The 21557-nt window shown below is 48.8% G+C and overlaps 3 protein-coding genes across 8 annotated transcripts in view; 1 reads left to right on the top strand and 2 right to left on the bottom strand.

The window, feature by feature from the left end:
* Window positions 1–2586, bottom strand: part of Snrpd2 (small nuclear ribonucleoprotein D2 polypeptide) — a 4363-nt gene extending 1777 nt beyond the window's left edge. Inside the window, exons 1-2 of one of the 2 annotated variants that reach the window (XM_048790690.1) lie at window positions 2568–2586; window positions 940–1119 (exon numbers count right to left, since the gene is read on the bottom strand). In XM_048790690.1, coding sequence (XP_048646647.1) covers window positions 940–1091 — 152 coding nt within the window. In that variant the 5' untranslated portion in view covers window positions 1092–1119; window positions 2568–2586. Of the gene's footprint in view, window positions 1–939; window positions 1120–2321; window positions 2477–2567 lie in introns of those variants that run through there. The other variant, XM_015496697.2, reaches the window with a different exon arrangement.
* Window positions 2587–3017: 431 nt separating this feature from the next.
* On the top strand, window positions 3018–10645 carry Qpctl (glutaminyl-peptide cyclotransferase like). Its single transcript, XM_015497005.2, has 6 exons — window positions 3018–3264; window positions 3448–3729; window positions 5428–5580; window positions 5683–5782; window positions 6268–6384; window positions 8136–10645. Exons 1-6 carry the CDS (start codon window positions 3133–3135, stop codon window positions 8279–8281), a joined length of 930 nt encoding a protein of 309 aa, XP_015352491.1. The 5' UTR covers window positions 3018–3132; the 3' UTR covers window positions 8282–10645.
* Window positions 10646–12816: 2171 nt separating this feature from the next.
* The window catches only part of Fbxo46 (F-box protein 46), a 14437-nt gene continuing 5696 nt past the window's right edge, over window positions 12817–21557 (bottom strand). For 2 of the 5 annotated variants that reach the window (XM_015496694.2, XM_048790688.1), the window contains exon 2: window positions 12817–15735. In XM_015496694.2, coding sequence (XP_015352180.1) covers window positions 13852–15657 — 1806 coding nt within the window. In that variant the 5' untranslated portion in view covers window positions 15658–15735 and the 3' untranslated portion in view covers window positions 12817–13851. Of the gene's footprint in view, window positions 15736–16270; window positions 16324–17184; window positions 17210–17935; window positions 18000–21557 lie in introns of those variants that run through there. The other 3 variants (XM_048790687.1, XM_015496696.2, XM_048790689.1) reach the window with 3 other exon arrangements.

Genomic DNA, 21557 nt, shown 5'->3' with positions numbered 1-21557 from the left:
AAAAAAAAAAAAAAAAAAAAGACGAGGAGGGTGAGGGAGCTTTGTATGAGAGGTACTGTGAGGTGAAATTGGCAGGGAAAGTTGGACACAGTGGCACATGCCCATTAAAAAAAAGCCCACAACAACAAAAATCCCATTGCTATAACACACAGACACCTCTTAACTCCACAAAGGAACCCCTGAACACCTACATGTGAGTGCATGGGAGTCAAACATGGCAGGAAAGGGTGGCCGAGGGCTGGAAGGCTAATGGAGGTGGAGAAAAGCGGAGACTCACCTTCATAAGAAAAATAATATCATATAAACCACTATTATATAAACATTGTTATCCCTAGCCTCTAGAGCAGGAATGCAAGGCACAGTGGGATGAAGTGATCCTTTCCCCACAGTCTACACTCTTGTTTCATTTTTCTTCAGAAAACCCATCGTCACGTATGACACACATTTATGTGCACTCCATTGGTTTCCTTACTGAGAGCATAAACTCCCTGAATACAGGAACCATGTTTGTGTTAGTCATGTTGTGTCTCCAGAGCCTAAAACAGTACCCAATGGGGGTGGATGCTCTAATTATGTAATAACTGCGAACTGATTAAGAGCACTGTGTGCCAAATGCTGTACTAGACACTTTACATGTATTAAGTCACCGAATCTCTACAGCCCACAATTACCATTATTGTACCTATAAGAAAGTCACTTATAAAAGGGCTCCTGACTGCTATGAGGTAGAGCTGGAACATGAACCCAGGCAGCCTGGCTCCTAGGTCCATGTCCATTACTACTGCACTGTGTAGCTGGAGGGCAAGGAGAGACAGCCATACCTTGTGATGTTAAGATGCCCCCTCCCCTCTGCTGTTCTATGGCTTCCGAGAAGTCTTTTATTCAGGCTCTTTAGACCAGAGCTGAGGCAGCTTTTCTACATCTACACCCTTTGCTTACCTGTCAAAGGCCTTCACACGGCCCAAGAGTTTCTTGTTGTTGCGGCAGTTGATGAGCACTTGGGTGTTGTTCTTGACTGACTGTGTGAGCACAGAGAGTGGACCTGTGTTAAATTCCTCCTCCTCCCGCTTCTGCAGCTCCTCTGGGGTCATCTCACTCTTGGGCTTGTTGAGGAGGCTCCTGAATAAGCAAGTATAGAACCCAGAGGTGAGAAGGGCTTAGGCTGGGAACATGAGTGATCAATGCCTTGCCCTACAACACCCATTCTCATCTGTTTTGGCATCACCACCTGGATGCCCGACAGACGTTCTAACTTCGCCTGTCCCAGGCTTAGTTCCCGACCATCCGACTTCCTCAACCTACTCCTAGTCTATCCTCAGTACTCCCCATCTCTGTTGGTAACTCCATCTTTCCAGTTCTCGGGGCAAGAACTCTGATGTCTACTTAATTCATCACCTCCTACATCAAATCTACATCCACAATCTGACCATTTCTTTCCAAGGCCTAAACCTCCATGTCCCATCTTGTGATAAAAGGAAAACCTACTTTTTCCAATACCCTACATCTGCCCCCTCTCACTCTATTTCTGCCACACTGGCCTCCTGGGTGGTCTTTGAATACAGGAGGCAAACTTTCACTTCAAGGTCTGTACATTTGTTTTTCCCTCTGCCTGGAACCCCCCAATAACTATGTAATTCACTATCTCATTTTCTTCAGGTCTTTGTTCAAATGTTCCTTCTGTGATAATTATTAAGGTACTGGCATTCCTCATTGTCTTTACCCTACTTGATTATTTCTTTATTCGCAGCTCTGATCACCTAACATACCCTAAACTCGTTTATTACTCTAACTCTGGCCTGCCTACTCCCGTCTCCTAATAAACCTTTGTGGGAACTTTTTCTTGGGGGTGAGGACCTTTTATTCACTGATGTATCCCAAAACAGTGCCCGACACATGAGCATTCAAGGTAATATCTGCTGAATAAATAAGCAAAATCACTTCAGTGAGTTGTTACTGTAAAAGCCACCCATCTGCAGCTTAAATGATGTGGCTATGTCCCTTGTCGCGAATCGTTACTCCTAATAGTCCGCACTTCCCTCCCCGAGGTTCTTTAATCTACATAGCTTCCCCTTAAAATTCACTTGAACAAGACTAACTAGGAAAGCTCTAGTCCGTTATGTAATAAAGCAGTCCCTTTTCCCGAACGCAAGATCCGCCAAAGACCCCACGCCGGTTCTCAAACTCTTCAGGAGAAAAGTACGCCAGTTCATCCGCTAAGACCTTTCCCTCCGCCCAGGCTCTGCTCAACCCCTTCCACCGTAAATCGGCCAAATTTACACCCTCAACCTGGCACCAGCCGCCTAATCCCAGCCCAGCCTCACATGGTGGCAGCTGCGTCCTCAAGTCGCTACCGTCTCCTCCGCGTTGCTTCGGCCTCTGGAGAGGAGAGAGGAGAGGCGGGACTTCCGCTTCCTGTGGCCCACTTCCGTGGGCGCCTGCGCAAACCAACCATTGGGCAGGGGGCGTGGTCTGTTGCCATAGCGATCCCCGCCCGCTGCGCAGGGATCGGGTAAAAGCCTCCAGTAGTGGCTCGAGGCCACTCAGGACCATACGAGACAGATGCTCACGACAATGGAGAGGAGAAACGGGGTCCGGACTCAAATAATTTCGTTGTAGAATAGTATAGATCGAAGGAGGGAAACGACACGCCATTTCCAAATGCCCTCCCGCCTTGTCTTCGGGGGCGCGGCCCCGCGAAGCCAATCCTCTCCTCGCTTCAGGGATAGTCACAGCTCCTTCTTCTTCAGGACCGTTCCTCGACGTATCTATTGATCTTTCCGACCCTGCGCAACCAATCCCAAGCCTACATCCGGGAGGGGCGTGGACCTGTGTGGCCCGGTGTTTTCCATGATCAAACGCTGCTCATTGGCTTTTCCTCCTCCGCGGAGGCGGTCCCTATTCCTTTCGTGCTCCCTTTAGGGCTGTGCAACCCTCAGGGGAACCAACCCCAATCCCCCAGGGAGTCAGGGAGGCGTGTCTTCAGCACACGAATTTCCATTGGTTTCACTGCCCGCTCGGGTGGGATGGTCTAGCCGCTCTTGTTGCTCATTGGGTTTGTGATTCCATGGGGCGGAACTTGGCTGGGCCTAAACTCAATCCGCGGTCCCCGACCGGTTTCAGGGCAAAGCTGCCATGCCTTCCGGTGGCCGCGGTCGACCCCGGTTACGGCTCGGGGAACGTGGCCTCACGGAGCCACCCTCATTGCCCAAGCGCCGCNAAAAAAAAAAAAAAGCTGTGATTAGTCTTGTTGACATTGAGAGAGAGGTAGGGTCACCCCAATATGTGGCACTCAGTTGGTACTCAGTAGAAGTGTGGCAAAGGAATGATTTAAACCAAAATAGGACTTCTGAGTCAGCCTGACCATTCTGCAGGGCTCAGGTCACATGGCTCTTCTCCCCACCTCCTCCCCAGTCCCTGTCCACCCTCCCATCTCTTTCTTGCTACTAGTTCCTGGAGGCCACGCTGCGGACCCTGACAGCAGGCTGGCATGTAGAACTGGATCCCTTTACAGCGTTGACGCCCCTGGGGCCACTGGACTTTGGCAACATAGTGGCCACGCTGGACCCAGGGGCTGCCCATCACCTCACCCTTGCCTGCCATTATGACTCGAAGCTCTTCCCTCCTGGGTCAGGCCCCTTTGTAGGGGCCACGGATTCGGCTGTGCCCTGTGCCCTGCTACTGGAGCTGGCCCAGGCCCTTGATCTGTTATTGAGCAGGGCCAAGGAGCAGGTGAGGAACAGGGGTGGAAGGAGGAGTGGGAGGAGGGGTGGGCGGGCCTCTCCTACCTTGGTCCAAACCCCCACCAACTCTTGCCTTGGTCATTTGCCCAACCTACACTCCATGCACTGAGCCACGTGCCTTGAATGTCAGATCCTGTCCCACTTCTGCCCAAACTTTCCCATGGCTCCAATAAGGTTTCTGGTTTAAAACTCTGGTTTATTCCAGGCATAAACCAGAATTCTTACTGGCTGAGTGTGCCTGTCAGCCCTCTAGTCTCATCTCATACCCTGCACCCCTCACTTTGCTCTAGCCACACCTACCTCCTTCAGGTCCCTCACACCCACAGGGTCCTCTCCTACCTCCGGACATTTGCACTTGCTGTTTGTTTTGTATAGAATGTGCTTTTTTCAGATCACCCTTTCCTCCTTCCTCCCTTCCATTCAGGTATCCACTCCAATGGCATCTCCTTCCTCCCTTCCATTCAGGTATCCACTCCAATCACATTTCTTCTAAGAGGCTTTCCCAACCACCCTAAAGTAACTCTCTGTCATCATCTCATGCTTTATAGTATTTTGTTAACTATTTTTAAATTTATTCTTTATAGATATACAAAACAGTAGAATGTATTTTGACATATGCATGGAGTATAACTTATTCTAATTAGGATCCTATTTTTGTGGTTGAACATGATGTGGAGTTATACTGGTCATATAAATCATATATGAACATAGGAAAGTAATGTCCAATTCATTCTACTGTCTTTCCTATTTCCATCCCTCCTCCCTTCCATTCATTCCTTTTTGTCTAATCCAATGAACTTTGATTCTTCCCTCCCCCTGCCCTTTGTGGTGTTTTCTGTTTTGATTGCCTATCTCCCAACTAGAATAAACTCTAGGAAGGCAGGGACTTGGCTACTTTTGTTTCTTGCTGTATCTCTTGGATCAGAATATTGCCTGACATAAACTAGGGCATCAATAGAAGTTTGTGGAATGAATGAATGATTGAATGAATGAATAAGTAAATGAAAACATGCTTGTCTCCTGCTCAAACCCCTTTCCAGCTCCCGAATGACCTTATAACAAAGCCCAAACTCTCTTGGACCTTGCTCACCCCTCTGGTCTCCTCTCAAACTGCTCTGACCCATTCCATGGCCCCAGGCTTAGTCCATGTTGTTCCCTAGCCTGGAAATACTCTTCCCTCTGCTCCACACCTGGCAGCCAGCTCCTAACCCCTCACCTCAGTGAGAACATCCTTCCCAGCAGACCCCAGGCCTTCTCTAGGCCAGGTCATCCCCCAGCTAGGCCAGCACATCCCTCTGCTGTGCTCTTTCAGAACACCAGTTCCTGGAAGCATCTGTCTTGACTGCATTTCACTGTTTATAAATTCACCTGTGGGTCTCTCCCACTAAACTGATTCTGATGAATAACAACCAGAGCTAACCTGTGTTTAGTTATCATATGCCAGGCACTGTTCTGTCCGAATCCTACCTTATGAATACAACTATAATTAACCCCATTTACAGATGAGGAAGCTAAGGCCTCAGGAAGTTATTAATTACCCATATTTGCTCATCCATGAGCAGCAGGGTGTGAATTTGAACCCAGGCACTCTGGCTTGGTCCTACCCAACTGTGCAGGTGGAAGGGCATGTGGGTGGACTGATGCTGAGAGTTGGCAGTGAGCTGGCTTTGGGTACTTGCTCCCACAGGCAGCCCCGGTGACACTACAGCTGCTCTTCTTGGATGGTGAAGAGGCGCTGAAGGAGTGGGGACCCAAGGACTCTCTTTATGGCTCCCGGCACCTAGCCCAGCTCATGGAGTCCATACCCCACAGTCCTGGCCCCACGAGGATCCAGGCTATTGTAAGACCAGGGCCCATTGGGTTCTAGCAAAGGGAGGGAGAAGGTGGAGTGGGGCTGGCAGGATCCTGCTTGGCCCCATCCCACCCTGGACTCTCTCCCTAGGAGCTCTTTGTGCTTCTTGATCTTCTGGGAGCACCCAACCCAACCTTCTACAGTCATTTCCCCCGCACTCTCCGCTGGTTCCACCGGCTGAGGAGCATCGGTAAGAGTGAACACGGCAGAGGCAGGTGCAGCTGGGATGCAGGACGGAGAGCTGAGCTGGTGGGCCAGGCACCTGTTGTCTAAGGGCTCACCCAGGGCTCCTTCCACCTCCCTGGTCTCTGAGGACCAGGGATGAAACAAGCTGATCCCACAGAGGTCAAGTGTAGAGGGGAAAAACGGGCTCCAGGGAGAGACAGCTGGTCTCATAGTCTGAGTCTGTGAACTTGGGCATGAGCTTCACCTCTCTGAGCTTCAATTTCCTGTCTGTGAAAAGGGCATGATCATGACAATAAGAGGGGTGTCTACTCCTAGACTCAGGGTTAGGTGAGATGAGGAGCATGGGGAGCCCACAGTAAGGAAAAACATTCATTCATGTTGGGACGACTAGTGTTCTGTCTCTGGGAAACTGATCCTCTCAAATTTGTGAACTGGGGTTTCTCTGACTGGCAAGGACTAACCCCTGCCTTTAATCCCCACCACTTCCAGAAAAGCGTCTGCACCGTCTGAACCTGCTACAGTCTCATCCCCAGGAGGTGATGTACTTCCAGCCCGGGGAGCCTCCTGGCTCTGTGGAAGATGACCACCTCCCCTTCCTCCACAGAGGTACTTGCCCTAAGCAGGGAATAATGGAGATGGGGGTTCAAGGAAGCCACAACTCAGCCCTGGCAATGGCCCCTTCTCAGGTGGGGGCTGGTGGCATATTGCTTAACTTCTTGGTGCCTCAGTTTCCTCATCTGTAAAATGAGGATAGCTCAGAAGTTGTTGAGAGCATTGTGCTAATGTAAAGGCCTTATCTGGACCAGCGCACAGCACATAAGAAATGTTAATTATTTGTGCCACAGTGATTGCAAAATTTATTCTTCCTTTTAAAGTCTTTCAAGTCCTTGGTGGCCCAGCAGAATCGCCAAAGGAGTTAAAAAACTGCCCAATCACATTTCAGCCCTACTGATTCACAATCTTGTGCTCTTGAGGGCTGGGGATATAGCTCAGTTGGTAGAGTGCTTGCCTTGCATGCCCAAGGCCCTGGGTTCAATCAGTACCACGGGGGGAAAAATGTACTCACAATCTTGGTCTCTACATGATCTTTACAAAGCTCCCACATAATTTAATGCCCAGTCAGGGTTGAACACATCTGGTATAGGAGTTAAGAACATAGATATTAGAATAGTCAGATCTAGGTTCTAGGATCTGCAACTTACCACTGGTTGAACTAAAGATAATTACTTAGCCTAAGTCAACTTCTTCTGAAAAACGAAGAGACAGACAGACTGACAGACACACACAAATATTCACAAGAGCTCATGATTAGATGAGACCAGGTATATAAATGCCTACTTACACAGTGCTTGGCGTATAGTAAATGCTAAAAACTGGTTTTAACATTTTTACTCTATAATTTACTTAGTCAACAAATAGGCATCCTTACCATGCCTTCTTTGTTTTATTGTATTTATTTTTTTGTGGTGCTGGGGATGAACCCAGGGCCTTGCACATGCCAGGCAAGTGCTCCTCCGCAGACAGAGCTACACCCTTTATAACAATGGCTTCTTTATTGGTTTATTCAGTGAATGCTGAGGGCTTCCCTAGGTAGGTGCTGAACTAGATGTAAGAGATGGAGTGATGGGCAGAATCCACCTGCTCCATCTGAGCAAACATGGCCAAGCACTCTGAGGACAGGAACCAATATAAGTACAGGTGTTAGCAGCACAGACCCAATCCTGGTGGAGTGGTTCAAATTCTGGCTGTTTACTAGATATGGGAACTTAGGCAATCAGTCATTTCCCTGATTCCTTCTGCCTCAGTCTCCACATTAATAAAAATGAAGTTAAAAGCTGGGCATGGTGATGTACACTTTATAGTCCCAGCTACTTGGGAGCCTGTGAATTTGAGATCAGCCTGAGGCTATATAGCAAGTTTCGGTCTCAAAAAAATTAAAAATAATATGAAGGTAGTGACAGTAACTATCTACCTTAAAGGATTTACTGTAAGGGTAAAATGTGTGTGTGTGTGTGTGTATGGTGTGTGTGTGTGTGTGTGTGTGTGTGTGAGACAGAGAGAGAGAGAGATAGATAGATATTAGGCTAGGGCCTGGAATCCAGCAAGTACAATATAAATGTTATTATTAAAGAGAAAACGTATATCTGGTAAGGAGAATCAAGGACATCTTTCTCATCTTCTATTTTCTCCATAATCCATTGTTTCTCTAATTTGTAATGAAAACAAAAGGTATACAGATTTAAAAAAAAACTAGCATGTATCCTCACACATTTAAACTTTATTCAGAGCCTGGGCCTGGTCTCTGGATCAGCTGTGGGCCAAAACAGGCCTGACCAAGTCTCCTCTTTCACCTTCAGGGGTCCCTGTGCTCCATCTCATCTCCACGCCCTTCCCCACCGTCTGGCACACACCTTCTGACTCCGAGGCCAATCTCCACCCACCCACGGTCTACAACCTGAGCCGCATCCTCGCTGTGTTCCTGGCCGAGTACCTGGGGCTCTAGCCTGCTGGGTCAGTGCTTGAGGAGGACCTTACTCTAAGGAAGAAGTGCCCATCACGGCATATGCCAAGGCACCCAGTGCCAGCGGAGCTCAGCTGGGTCAACCTCCAGCATGCTAGTTTGTCCCTTCTGACACCTTCGGCTCCTATCTGTGCTACAATTGGAAAGTCCATTTTCCTTTGTCTAAAGCTACCCACGCTTCGAGGATATGGAAGGGACCACTGTGGGGGTTCTCGAGAGTCAAAGGAACAAGAGCTTGGGCCCTGCCCTGAGGCAAACACTTGGTCTGGAAGGTCTGCAGGGACCAAACGCTGTTCTTTAGTCAGTAAACCATGGACTGGCATCTGGAACAGCAGCACCCAACCAAACGAAGTCTCTGTGGCTTGCGTTTGTGTGTCATTCCATTCTCTGGAATGGCAGTCTTGCTCCTGCTCTATCTCCCCAGGGAGGCCCACAGAGGCTGGGCTCAGACAGAACAGAGATGGAAGCCAAGACCTCAGCGCTCCAGATCTGCCTGACCCAATGGGCAACAAACCAGAGTTTTAAATGGATCAGAGATCAAGCTAGTGGGGTGGACATTGTATGCGTTTCCTCACTGCACAACTTGAATTCTCCACAGTAGGACAGAGAATGCAGTGGTTCCCAAAGTATCTCATCTTGGAGCCCCATAATTAGGAAGCACCGCACAGAACTAGGTACTTCATAAGATATTTTGGGAAACGCAGGGATTGGAATGTTTGAGAGGACTTACGGCAGGAATGGATCAGACACACCTAGAATTGCTCCACTAGTTATACCAACCCATTGTCACCCACGAGCATGTAGGATGGTGGGTATTACTGAGGGCAGTGAGGAAGAATCTCCAGCCCTACCTAATCTTCATGTTCAGCTATGCAACTTGTTAAAAAGGCAGACTTGCAAGCCCCACCCCAGACCTACTGAGCCAGACTCAAGGGAGGGGGTGGGATTCTAACAACCTAAGGGAGTCTCTCAGCAGAGTTTGGGGCACCCTGTCTTTAAGGATGCTGCTTGGTGCATGCATAGCAACTTAGGAAACCTACTCAAAAGAAAACTCTAGATGCAAGGGCTGGAATTGTGGCTCAGCAGGAGAGCGCTTGCCTAGCATGTGCGAGGCCCTGGGTTTGATCTTTAGCATCACATAAAAATAAATAAAATAAAGATATGTGTCCAACTACAACTAAAAAATAAATATTAAAAAAAAAAGCCCTAGATGCAGGGAGCCACATGGGGGTGCAGCTCGCTGGCAGAGCACTTGTCTAGCGTGTGAGGCCCTGGGCTCCATCCCCAGAAGACAAGATGGAAGGTTATGCCAGACACCTATAATCCCAGCGGCTCAGGAGGCTGATCAAACGTTCAAAGGCAGCCTCAGCAACTTAGCAAGGCCCTGTCTCAAACTAAAAAATAAAAAAGGCTGGGAATGTAGATCTTTGGTTAAGTGCCCCTGGGCTCAATCCCTGGTACCAAAAAAAAAAAAAAAAAGATGGAAGGTTATTAAATGAGGAAGGTGAACTTGGGCCTTCCAAGTCAACTCAGTGATGCAGAAGACTCCAGGGAACACCAGGGCTGAAACTCAAGATATCAAATTAGGGAGGAAACCAGAAGGTCCTCAACTTAGATTCTTCTAGTCACTGACATTTATTGGGTACCTACTATGTGCTGGGCACAAGCAATTTACTTACATCAGCTCATTTAGTCTGCCCCCAAACCCTGAAGTAGGTACAATTTCAGTCCTCATTTTGCAGGTGAGGTGCCTCAGAGAATTGTGAACCAGTTGTTTGGAGAGACCTGTTTCACATGCAGCTGTGATTCCAAGGACCCCTGTATCCTTGAAACTCCTGTGTCCTCCCTTCTCCATGTCACCTGTGCTGGATGTGCTAGATGACTAGTTTGCTGGAAAAAAGTAGCATGTGGCTTTTAAATGGCTCTATGAACATTTTTGGCTTGAATCCAGGGTAAGGACTATGAGACCCATTTTACAGATCAGGCTGCTGATGCTTGGCAAGCTTGTGTTTCCCCAGGTTTCTAGGCCAGTAAGCCCTGCAGCTCCCACGCACACTCACACTTGGGCTCCCTCAGCTTCACTCTATGAAGGAACCATAGGTGTACAAGTTTTGAGCACTTACCAGTTTCCTGAGGAATTGTTGGGACAGGCTGAGCATCCCTAATCCAAAAATCTGAAATGCTCTGAAGTTCAAAACTTTTTGATTACTAACACCACATGTGGAAAATTCCACCCCTGACATCAAGTGACAGGTTGCAGTTAAAATGCTGGTGAACTAAAAATGTATAAAATCACCTTCAGATTCTGTGTGTAAGGTATAAATAAAGCAAATAAGTTTTGTGGGCTTTTTGTTTGTTTGAGGCGCAAAGGATGGAATCAGGGTCTCCTACATGCTACGCAAGTGTTCCACCACCAAACTACATCCCCAGCCCCGAATTTTGTTTTTAACTTGAGATATGTATATATAAAAATACCAAGCACTCCCCACTCCCAAATCCTAAATCTTAAAAAACACGTGTGATGCCATGAATTCTGGATAAGGAACGCTCAACCCGTATTCTTATTTTCCAGATTAAGAAACAGCTTCAGAGGAACCAACTGCCCAAGATCACACAGCTGGGTGCCATCACTGCATTTTTAAAAATTTTCCCTGCTTATGATTCACTGGGTTTATTGGTGTCTCATTAGTATGCAATTCTCAACCATCACATCTTTAAATATTATCTTTGCACCATCTCTCTTCTGATTCTGGAATGTGTGTTAGACCTTCTCACTGTCCTCCATAACCTTTCTTTCCTATTTTCTCAGGTTTGTTTTGTGTTTGTGTTTCTGTGTTGCATTTCTCTCATTAGGTTTAATTCAATATATATGGTTACTATAGTTTTCATTTCTGCAAGTTCTGTCTGTGGGCTACCTGCCCCCTTCCCCAATCTGCTAGGAGAGTTTTAGTTTGAGGTTCCCTGCTGATATTTCCAAGCTCTTAAATTTTTTTAACAAAAAAATTTTATGATATTTTACTTAATATGTGACTGAGTTCCATCTGAAAACTCTGTGGACCTGCCAGAGGGTTGTTTCTGCTGGTTCCTGCTTTTATTGCTTTATTTCCATGTGTGGTTGTTTACTATTCATTGTCTGAAAGGATTATTTGTGGAATTCTAGATGACAGTTCCTTCCACTGTTTCTGCCCAACCTCTCAGCAAATGTACCCTGGATCATACAGGTGATGTGAACCTGGCTGCAAACCTGTGCAGTCTATGACCCTAATTCTCAGGGTCAGATTTTCCTTTCCTTTGGTCTTGTGCTCCCCCTGCTTTCCAAACATCTCCAGGGTCTTCTGGATCATGCTAACCTGAGTGTGTAGTGCTCTGGGATCCCCACTCCTTTGGCTCTTATTACACTGGGCAGGACTTCAGCCTGTTTGTCCCAGTAAGGATGTCACATAGGAAACCCAAGTTTATCCACTTCAGCAAATGCCCTAAGGGCCAAAGTGGCTTCAGGGCCCACATGCTTTTCCCTTTTTGTCTTGTGGGTCCTACGGTATTTTACTGACCATCTGAGCTCTTTAGGAAATTTGTTATTTCAGTTGTTTTCAGCAGAAGGAGCCAAACTCACACTTGAGGAGAAACCGAAGCCCCACAAAATCAAACCTAAGATTCAAACTCAGGTCTCTTTGGTTCTAAAATCTAAGCATTGAGTTACTACTATGATATTCCCTAGTCTCTCTGGATAATGATTCCCTGATAAGAACGTCAGCAACTGCTACTTCCTGCTCAGTATTCATTTTTCTCTTTTATACTTAATTAAAAAGATGTCTTGGGCTGGGGCTGGGGCTGAGCAGCAGCACACTTGCCTGGCATGTGTGAGGCACTGGGTTCGATTCTCAGCACCACATATAAGTAAATAAAATAAAGGTCTATCAACAACTAACATAAATTAAAAAAAAAAGATGTCTTAATTCTACTTTTATTTAGTAAAATAACTGACTACTTTAAAACTTTAATTACTGGGATCTTAGATAAACAGGTTTTTGTTTGGGCATACTGCACCCAGCTACAAGACTGCACTCCCAGTCTCCTTCGCAGCCCTTCCATGTGGCCACATGCTGAGCACTGAGATGCAGAGGTGCAGTGCAGGACTCATGAGAGGAAGGGGTACCCCCACTGCAACACAGTCAGGCAGGAGTTCTGCTAGCAGTCCCTTAGGCCACAAGGCTAAGTGCAGAGACAAGGAATGATGGAATACCGAGCTAAGGGGCCTGGCTTCCTGATGACTCGAGGACCACCATTTTTGCTCAACATGGATTTTTAAAGAAAGAAAAATGGTTTTGTTCAAGCAACTACTATTTTGAGATTTTCAAATTCACACTGACACAGATGAGATGAGCTGAAAATAATCGCAGGCTCAGGACTTGGCTAAGGGACCCATCTCTATTTTTTTCCATCCTCCTGTGCACAGGCCTGAGACGCTCTTCTCTTCCTAATTCCCCTCCCTTAATAACACACAGACCAGTCTGGGCCCAGCCTTATAAATATTGATTTTATAGAAAGGACCAATTCAAAATTGGTCAGATGCCACACACTAGAAGCTTCCAGAACCACAATTATGAAAAAACAAAAACCCCCAAAAAGAACAAATAAAAAAAAACACCCCAGACCAAACTGCCTGAAAATCAAGGTCCCAAATGACCAAAAGATTCTAAAGAAACGTGGCTGGGGATGAAGAGACCCCAATGCCTTAACAAGTACCCACAGTTGAAGGAAAAACCATCTAGAAATTCAAACCCACAGTCCTTTGCCCTCTGGCCCCCCACGCTGTCAAGAGCGAGGCAAAGGGCTTCACAGCTTTACTGGGGGAGGAGTGAAGGCAATAGCTTAAATAATGGGAAGAAGGAAAGTTTCTATAATTCAGGGTTTTTTTTTTTTTTTTTTTTTCTCTTCCCCTGTAGGGGAAGGGAACAGACTGGTAGCTTGAGATTAAGGAGAAAACATTGATTTTTATTTCTTTCATAAGGAAAACATAGAAATGGCAGGCTGCTATGATAAATTGCCAGATCTACCTTGTGATCTGATGGCCCCCAATTCCAAAAAAGAAGGTGAGCCCTAGTTGGTAAGTTTAGAAAGGTATAACCTTGGATGCTGTAGCCTCTTGGAGAAAACAGCTCCAGAGATGAAGAACTGAGAGAAGGCGCAGAAGCGGGCCAGCATGGGGAAGCCTTAGGTGGTACCAAAATTAGCTGCCGTCAGCTCCCTGCTGGTGAGTCCCTGGGGTGTAGAGAGTGGCAGGGAGGGTGTTGGGGCTGAATGGAGAAGAAACTGAGATGCTGATAAAAAAACACCCTACTTGAGGGTCCACGGACCTGGGTCTGAGGAGTACAAAACCAACAGGGGTCAACCAGAGTGTTCTTGTGGGTCACCCTGACCCTGGTCTCAGTTCTGGTGGGTGATCAACACTGCCTGGACTGGGGTGTGGGCTGGTGGCCCAGTCCTGGTCCCTGGCTCCCAGGGGATGGGGGAGGGGTAGGCATGATGAGCTCCCTCCCCCTCCCCCGGCTTCACCTCCCCTCCTCCCTGCCAGTGCGGCCCCCACCCAGCCCATTGCAGGGCAGCACCCAGTTGTTATCGTGCAGGCCCAGGCGACAGCCTGGTGTCTCACGATCAGCTCGGCGACAACACATCCAGTAGGATCGTCCGTAAGGCAGGTCGTGGTGGTAGGGCTTGGGGTGCCATCGACAGAGTGACACGTCACCCTTCTCATATCTCTTGCGGCACTGCTTGCAAGGGTCATCGCGGTACAGCGGGTCTCGGCTCCAGCGTGAGTCTGTGGCCCGGACGCCGAATGCCTCGATGATGCCCTTGAAGTGGTGGCAGGTGCACTTGAGGGCTGCCAGGGCCCTTGTGGGCAGGAAGCTGAAGATCTTGACCAGCACGTGCTCGGGCAGCAGCAGCATGTACTGTCGTGGCTCCAGCAGCCTCTGGATCTTGAAGCGGATCTCTAGGAAGTCGTGTGACACGTGACGGTAAAGGCGGCATAGGGAGGTGTCTGCTGTCCCCTCAGCATCATCTGGGCCTGGCAGCGTGGTTGGCGCATCAGCTGGGGGTGGCTCAGGGGGCCCATCTGGCCCCCGAGACTGGAGGAAGAAGAGCTGGCCGGGTGGGGGTGGCTCCTCGGGACTGACAGTCAGGCACACTGTCTCTTCTTTTACATTCTTGGTGCCATCCTTACCAAAGAAGATGCACTCGTCCACCACACCTGTCACCACCACATCCACGTGAAAGCCTGACGCTCCACAGTCCCGGGCAGGGGGTGGGGCGGGGGGCGTGTCCTCAGGCCTGGCAGGGGTTGGGGTCTCAGCCTCGCTGGCTTCATCTGCCCTAGCCAGCAGGAACTCCACGTTGCTGGGCAGGGCATCCCTGGAAGGGCTGATGAGCTGGTATAAGTCACAGGTGATCTTGTCCTTGGTTCGAGCCCCAGGACCTGGGCTGCCAGGGAAAGCACAACCAGACCGGCCCCCGCCTCCATTGGGTAGGCTGCCGTCTGATGTGCGGGGCTCCCTGCCATTGGAGATGCGGAAGGCAATGCGTACCTCACCAGGACCTGGCCCTGGCCGCTCCTCCTTGCGGAGGCCCTTGGTCGGAGGGTTGTCCCGCTGAGCCTCAAAATGGGCTACTGCTTCAGCCACACGACTGCAGTCACCACCGCCAGACCTCCGTTCAGACCCCAACCCCTTAGGTGGTCCACCTTGCTCAGCTGACACAAAGACCACAGGCGCTGGGGTGGTGGGGCGAGGATAGCTCTGCAGGGCCAGGGCGGCCCTTTGTTCTACCAGGGCCACCATCTCTGCTACAGAGAGCAAGTCCACATCCTCCCCTGCTGAAGTGGGGCCCCCCTCGGCAGCAGGGGGTCCCTCCCGGCCCCCTGGGTCCGGAGGAGCTTTGGTGGATTCCAGACAGCGCCGCCTCCGCTTGGCCTTGGAGCTGTCACTGCCCCAGTGCCCCTTGACCTTCATGGAGCTGGCCCGGCTGCCTCCACCACACTGGTGGGCCACGAAGAAGGCCACCTTCTCCTTTGTATTCCCAGGCTTGATAACATACCACGTGTCCAGCAGGACTCGGCCCTCATCACCAGCACCTGCTGCTGAGAGGAGCGGAGCAGGCTGAGCAGCAGGGGCCTCTGCGGCCAAGGCAGGCGGGGTATTCTCCGAGTGCGCAGGCCCATGGTCAGGCTCAGCCCCACTGCCTGGCTCGGAGCAGGCTGATGACTTGAGGGATGTGGAAGGTGGGCGCGGCTGGTTCTGGGAGTAGGTACCAAAGGGCCGGGGACACCAGAGCTGGAAGGGCAAAAGGCCGCCACGGTCCATTCTGGGGGATGATGACAAACAGGCAAGGAGTCACCGGATCTCAGGACCAGGATGGTGGTGGGAGGCTCCACATGCCACCTGGAGACAGGGAAGAGCAGGTTAGGGAACTGGGGGAACAGTCTTCCCTCCATGAAGCACCAGATCTCAACCTCTCCAGAACAAACCGATCAAATTAGACCATCAGGTGCTAGAGGCCTTAAGTTCCATCCCCAGCACCACTGGGGAAAACAAAACAAAACCTAAATTCCCACCCCATGTGTCAGGTGAGCAAACAGGAATGAAGAGGGGATGACTTCTCTTTGAACACACAGAATGTGGCCCTAACTGGCAGCTTGCTCCACTCCCACAAATCCTACACCTCCGCCAGACTATCTTTGCTCATAGTCCAGAGGCCTCCAGTTGACATGACCTTTAAACTTGAGTGAAAGTGCCAGTCAACAGAAAAGATCCACCTTTTTCTCTTTGCTCTCCCAGGAGCCAGTTATGGAAAAAATAGGAATTCCCAGCCCTGCCCACAACTATAGTTGCTTGATCCCACAGAGGGAAGAACAAGGTAGACTGGGAGGGGAAGAAAATCTGAGGTCAGAGCCAGACAGGCCCTTAAGAAACTCACTTTTGGGGGTTCATGGGGCTCTTTGAGAATCTCTTAAAGCTGGGTATCCTCACCTAGAAGAGAGCACACCCTTGCAAAGGCTCTGCAGGTGCTTCCCTGAAACACAGTCACAGGCTCCTAGGATAAAAGCACCTATGTCTAGCCCCCTCTTTAAATCGCACACAAATAAACTGAGGCGCAGAGTGGGGAAAGGTCACACAGCTAAAGGGACAGTAGGTCTGGAGCAAAATCATCCTCTCAGACTTGGTTTCTGGACCCCTCAGCTCAGTGCTCTCAATAAAGACTACTTTATTTTGCAACAACTTTATGTACATGACCCAATGTGGAGGTAATTTTGGTAATGAATCCAATATGACTAATCTCCACTGCACTTTCTTCTTACCAGTAAGCAGCAGACGCCTCACTCTCAAAGTCCCTGGCATCACATCCTAAAATGGAAGTAACCCTCCAAACTTCAAACCTTCCATATGCCTCCAGACCAGAGAGGTCTCCAAACTATGGACCAAGGGCTCTTTGCCTGTCTCTGTGAATGAAGTTTTACTAAAATGCATATTATGGCTTCTTTCATGCTACAATAGCAGAGCTGCAGGGCTGCAGCAAAGACTGCAAAGCCTGAAATATTCATTATCTGGCTCTTTGTGGAAAAGGTCTGCCAACTCTGGCAGTATAGACTGTCCCTCTAAAACCAGGCAATTCCAGATTCCTCATTCACTCCATAGTTCTGTATGACCTCCAAACACAGGCATCAATAACTAAAAAAATAAAATAAAATAAAATTCAATCCTAATCATTTTTACCTCCCCTCATAATCCCCTAATCAGTTCCTATCCTTATCTCCAGAAACTCTATACTCCTCTTGCCAAATATCCAGATTCTTTCAAATTCATTTTAAACCCCCAAATGTAAAAACACACCTACAGCACAGAAGGGCCCGGTCTCAAAGAATTTTTCATAGATTCCAAGGTACACAGCCACCTCCTAACCTCACAGATGTTTCAATTTCCTAACATCCTATACTCACCCCAAACATCCCTCCCACAAGTCCCTTAATTCCACAGGACCCCCCTCCCGGGCAAAAGAACTCACTAAAACCCAAAATTTCCCTAACATTTAAGGCAAATCCCAAACCAAATAAATATCTCTCAAAGCCAAAAGAATCCTCACAAATGTTACTATAGCAGACACGTGCTACAGCACGCTCACTGGGCACTGTTTTAAAACTGCTGATGGGCCGGGCCCCTAGGAAGCAGGCAGTGTTAGCAGTTCCTGTTTCCAGGTGAGTCACAGAAAGTAAATCCCTTGCCCAGGGTCAGACAGGTAGCCGTGAGGACAGACAAGTCCAGGCATTCTGGCTCAGGAATCGGAATGGGTACTCTTGGGCTCCTTGCTTCTAAGTCTCTCCAGGAGCTCCCCAAATACCCCATCACACACAGGAAACTCCTAGAACACAGCCGAACCTCCCACATGACAAAAGAACCCAAACCCCAAAGCGCCTTAAGCTCAAGGAAACCCCGGAATAGTTCCAACACCTTCGCAACTTCCCCACCCGAAAATATCACTTAAACACAAGGGAACCCTCTGATATCGCAGCCTCCCCCTCAAGGAAATCTCCCACACCCCTCAGGTGACCCTCCAAATCTAGACACGCCCCCAAGGCGCCCTCACCCGCAGCGCCTCCCGCAGGTAGCAGGAGTGGCGCCCACACGCATGCGCGGGAGAGCTAAAAGGACCCGCCCCCTCGCGCCTTCTCTCCCGCCCTCGCGCGCAGCTAATTTCCCTCCGCCCCTTTGTTGACAGACGCGCGCGTGACGCCCTCAGCCAATGAGTGGCCGCCGTTCGGGGCCGTGCCCATATAAGGAAGGCCTTGGCGAAGGGGCCCGACTTGGAAACAGGGAGGAGTAGGCGAGAGGTGACGCGAGGGGGTGGAGGGATGGAAACAGCCACATGTAAGGGAGTGTTAGCAAATTCCCAACTTCCTGCTAAACGGAGGAACTAGACCCGGGTGGAAGCCACACTCCAGCACGCAAAGGGAAGCTTATTACTTGCCGTTCCCTCAGAACCGGAGCCTTGATTGACAACAGAGATTTAAAGGGCCAGGTGGCCTTGGGAATTGAAAACTCTGGGACGAAAGGAAGTGCAGAGAAATGATAGAATGCTAGGCTTTTGTTGCAAGCAGTGGAAGTCGAGATTTCCCGCCTGGGAAAATGGGCAGGGAATCACTTTACCTTTAAAAACAAACAGGAAGAGCCCTGTGACAGTCCCTACAACACTGAGCTGAAGCCTTCAGGCCTGGCATTCAATGCTCAGGCCGGGTGGACATAATGGTCCTACCTGTCCATTCATTCTTTCCAACCAGGTGCTCCAAACCTGACTCACACTCACTGCAGGTAAACAATAGGAAAAAACACGAAAATGTTTTTTCAGCATCAATTATATGTTAACTTAAAATTGCACACACGGCTTGTCATGAGTTCTGGTCCAGATCCTAATCCAAGCCATTCAAGAGAAACTCAAAAACAGCTCTCAGGAGGCCCCTGTCCTCCAACCCCCAGCCTTGCCTGTTCCACCTATAACCAAAGGACAGCAGGAAGCACAACCAGACGGGTCTTGTTAAGGCACAAACCTATAAACTTGCTCCTGCCCCACCAGGCTTAGAATATGCCATTGGCTCCCTTCTGGCACGTGGGGAAAAGCCCAGGTACCCCACTTGTCCAGCCTCATCCCTGCCCACTCCTCCACTCTGGCACTCCACGCATCCCCGCCTCTCCCCGCAGTGGACTCTGGGATGCCTGACCTGACATACAGAGTAGTTAGAATGCCCAGGCTCTGGATGTGAGGGAGATCTGGCTGTGACATCTGTCACCCTATTGATTGCCAGGGTTGATTTAGCTAATCTCTCTGCCTAGGTAGGTGTCCCCTTCCTTCCACACTGTCCCTGCTGTTGTGGACCTATCACACTGGTCAAGAAAATGACTTTCCCCTATAAAGGAGGACTATGAGTATGGAGTAACTGTGCTCCCTGCTAGAACCTCTAAGCAAATTCTCAAGAATACGAAGGCCAGGTGTGATCCTCAGTAGGTGTTGCTATTCTCTTCACTATGGATGAAGCAAATGAGGCAAGGCAGCATGCCTGACCAGCCCAAGGTCACAGAGAACTAGTGTGAGTTGGAGCCGAGATATGAAGCCAGGGATCTGACTGCAGAGTCACTGTGCCCTACTGTTTCCCTTATAGTCTGTGGGATCTCAGTTCAGCATCCTTTCCTCCAGGGTGTTGTCCCCCCATACTGACTCAGGCTGGAACCCACACCAGCCTCCATGCTACTTATTTTTCAAAGCTGCGAAGCTCTTCCCTTCCCTGTCCGTATTTGTTATTCCTGCTGACCACATGCACTCCCCTAGGTCACACATGGCTCAATCCCTTACGTTCAGATCTTGGCTCAAGTGTAATTTTATACAGAGAGACTCTTCCCTTCCTGGAAACTACTCATCTGCCCCAGGGAGGACTTGGTTCCCTCCTCCCAGCCCTGCACTATGAGTCTTCTGTCTGAGGATGGCTGTATCTTCCTCACTGGATTGTGCAGAGGGGGAGGTAGGGTCTGGAACCAGATTTTCTAACTCCCAACACACTGAGCCCAGCACAAAGCTCTATACTAGGTCAGCATCAGAGACTACTCCATGAAGACCCACTCATAAGACCTCATGACTCAGAAAGATGAAAAATAAAAAGATGGAAAAAGACTGATCTAGCAAAACAGAACCAAGAGAAGGAAGGAAGGAAGGAAAGAAAGAAGGAGAGCAAGAAAACGGCAGAAACAAAAGATAGCATTAGGGACAAATATGGTGATAAAACAAACTGACCCATTGTACACACAAAACTTCTTGGCCCCTAAGATGAGGGCCTCAGATATATAAGCAGAAAACAACCATCCCTGCACATGACAGTCACAGAAATAAGACTTTGGCAAATCCACAATTATAATGGGAAACCTATTCACAGAAGAGATTACTTGAGAGAAAGAAAAAAAGAATAAGGAACCGAACCACACAATTTACAACCTGATGGAATGCCCCCAACAATGAGAACATGCACATTTTTACATCCCTCGTGTACATGAAAAGCATTTGCAAAAACCTGTCTGACATGCACTGAGGACCTCTCATGTGCTGGCCCTGGCTTGGATGCCTTGGACACATAGGTGACAGTGAGCTCACCAGTAACAGCTCATGGGCATGGGGGAAGACATCCAAAAGAGCAATCATAATCAACATAAATGTATTAATCACAAAAGCAGTTAATACCTGAGCAGACACCATGTGCTAGGCTTTGCTCTCAGCACTTTACAAACTCATTTGATTCTCATTACTTTACTATTTTTAGTGTCATGTCAAAGACTAGGTAACTGAGGCACAGTGGCTAAGGAAAAGCCCTTGTTAACAGTTTTGTAGAACTTTGAATCAATGGGGGGAGTTGGGCCGACTCCAGAGCTCAAGTTCTCTACTACAACACAAAGCCCATCCTGATAAATAAAGATGAGGAGGGAGTTTCATTCACTGAACTTACTGAGCCCTCTGTGTGGATTATCTTGTTCAATCCTCAAGGCCTTTCTACTCACTCTTCCCCCTGCCTAATATGCTCTCTCCAGATTATCTCCAGGGCTCACCCTTTACCTCCTTTGGGATTTGCTCAGAATTCACTCTGAGACCTTCTTTGATTCAAATCCACAACCCTCCACCCAACAGACACACTCCCTCATGCCCCTTCCCTGATTGATTCCCCTTCCTAGCACATGTTATTATTTGATATGCTATAAACTTCGTTAAAACAAAGCCTAGTGTCCATCTCCCCTTGCCAAAATGAAAGTTCCCCCAGGGCTGGCTTTTCTGTCTGCTGCTTCCCCAGCTTTTGGATCCATGCTGAGTACTTGGCTGCTCCTAAGGGTGATTCCTGCAGCAGTGGCTACGCATCATCCCCTGGCAGTTTGTTAGAAACGTAGACTCTCAGGCCCTGCCCCAGAGCTGTGGACTTTGAATGTGTACTTCAGCAAGCCCTCCAGAGCCTTCATGTGTACATTAAAGTTTGCAAAGCAATGCCTTGGCTCATGATAGGTGAGTGATATACAATGTTTGCATCAATGAATGAATGAATGAATGGTGAACATATAAATTTCTCACAGTCATGCTGCCCAGCTTCTGCATGTCTTCTCCTGGGCACAATTCCTGGGTGCTCCAGCCAGCACCCTCTGTGGAAATCCTGCCCTAGCACTGAGGCAGAATGCCACCCCACCCC

This window comes from Marmota marmota, unplaced genomic scaffold (assembly GCF_001458135.2).
Source record: "Marmota marmota marmota unplaced genomic scaffold, marMar, whole genome shotgun sequence".
Taxonomy (NCBI): Eukaryota; Metazoa; Chordata; class Mammalia; order Rodentia; family Sciuridae; genus Marmota; species Marmota marmota.
Note: the sequence above shows the minus strand (reverse complement) of the source record. Positions and strands in the feature narration are given on the sequence as shown.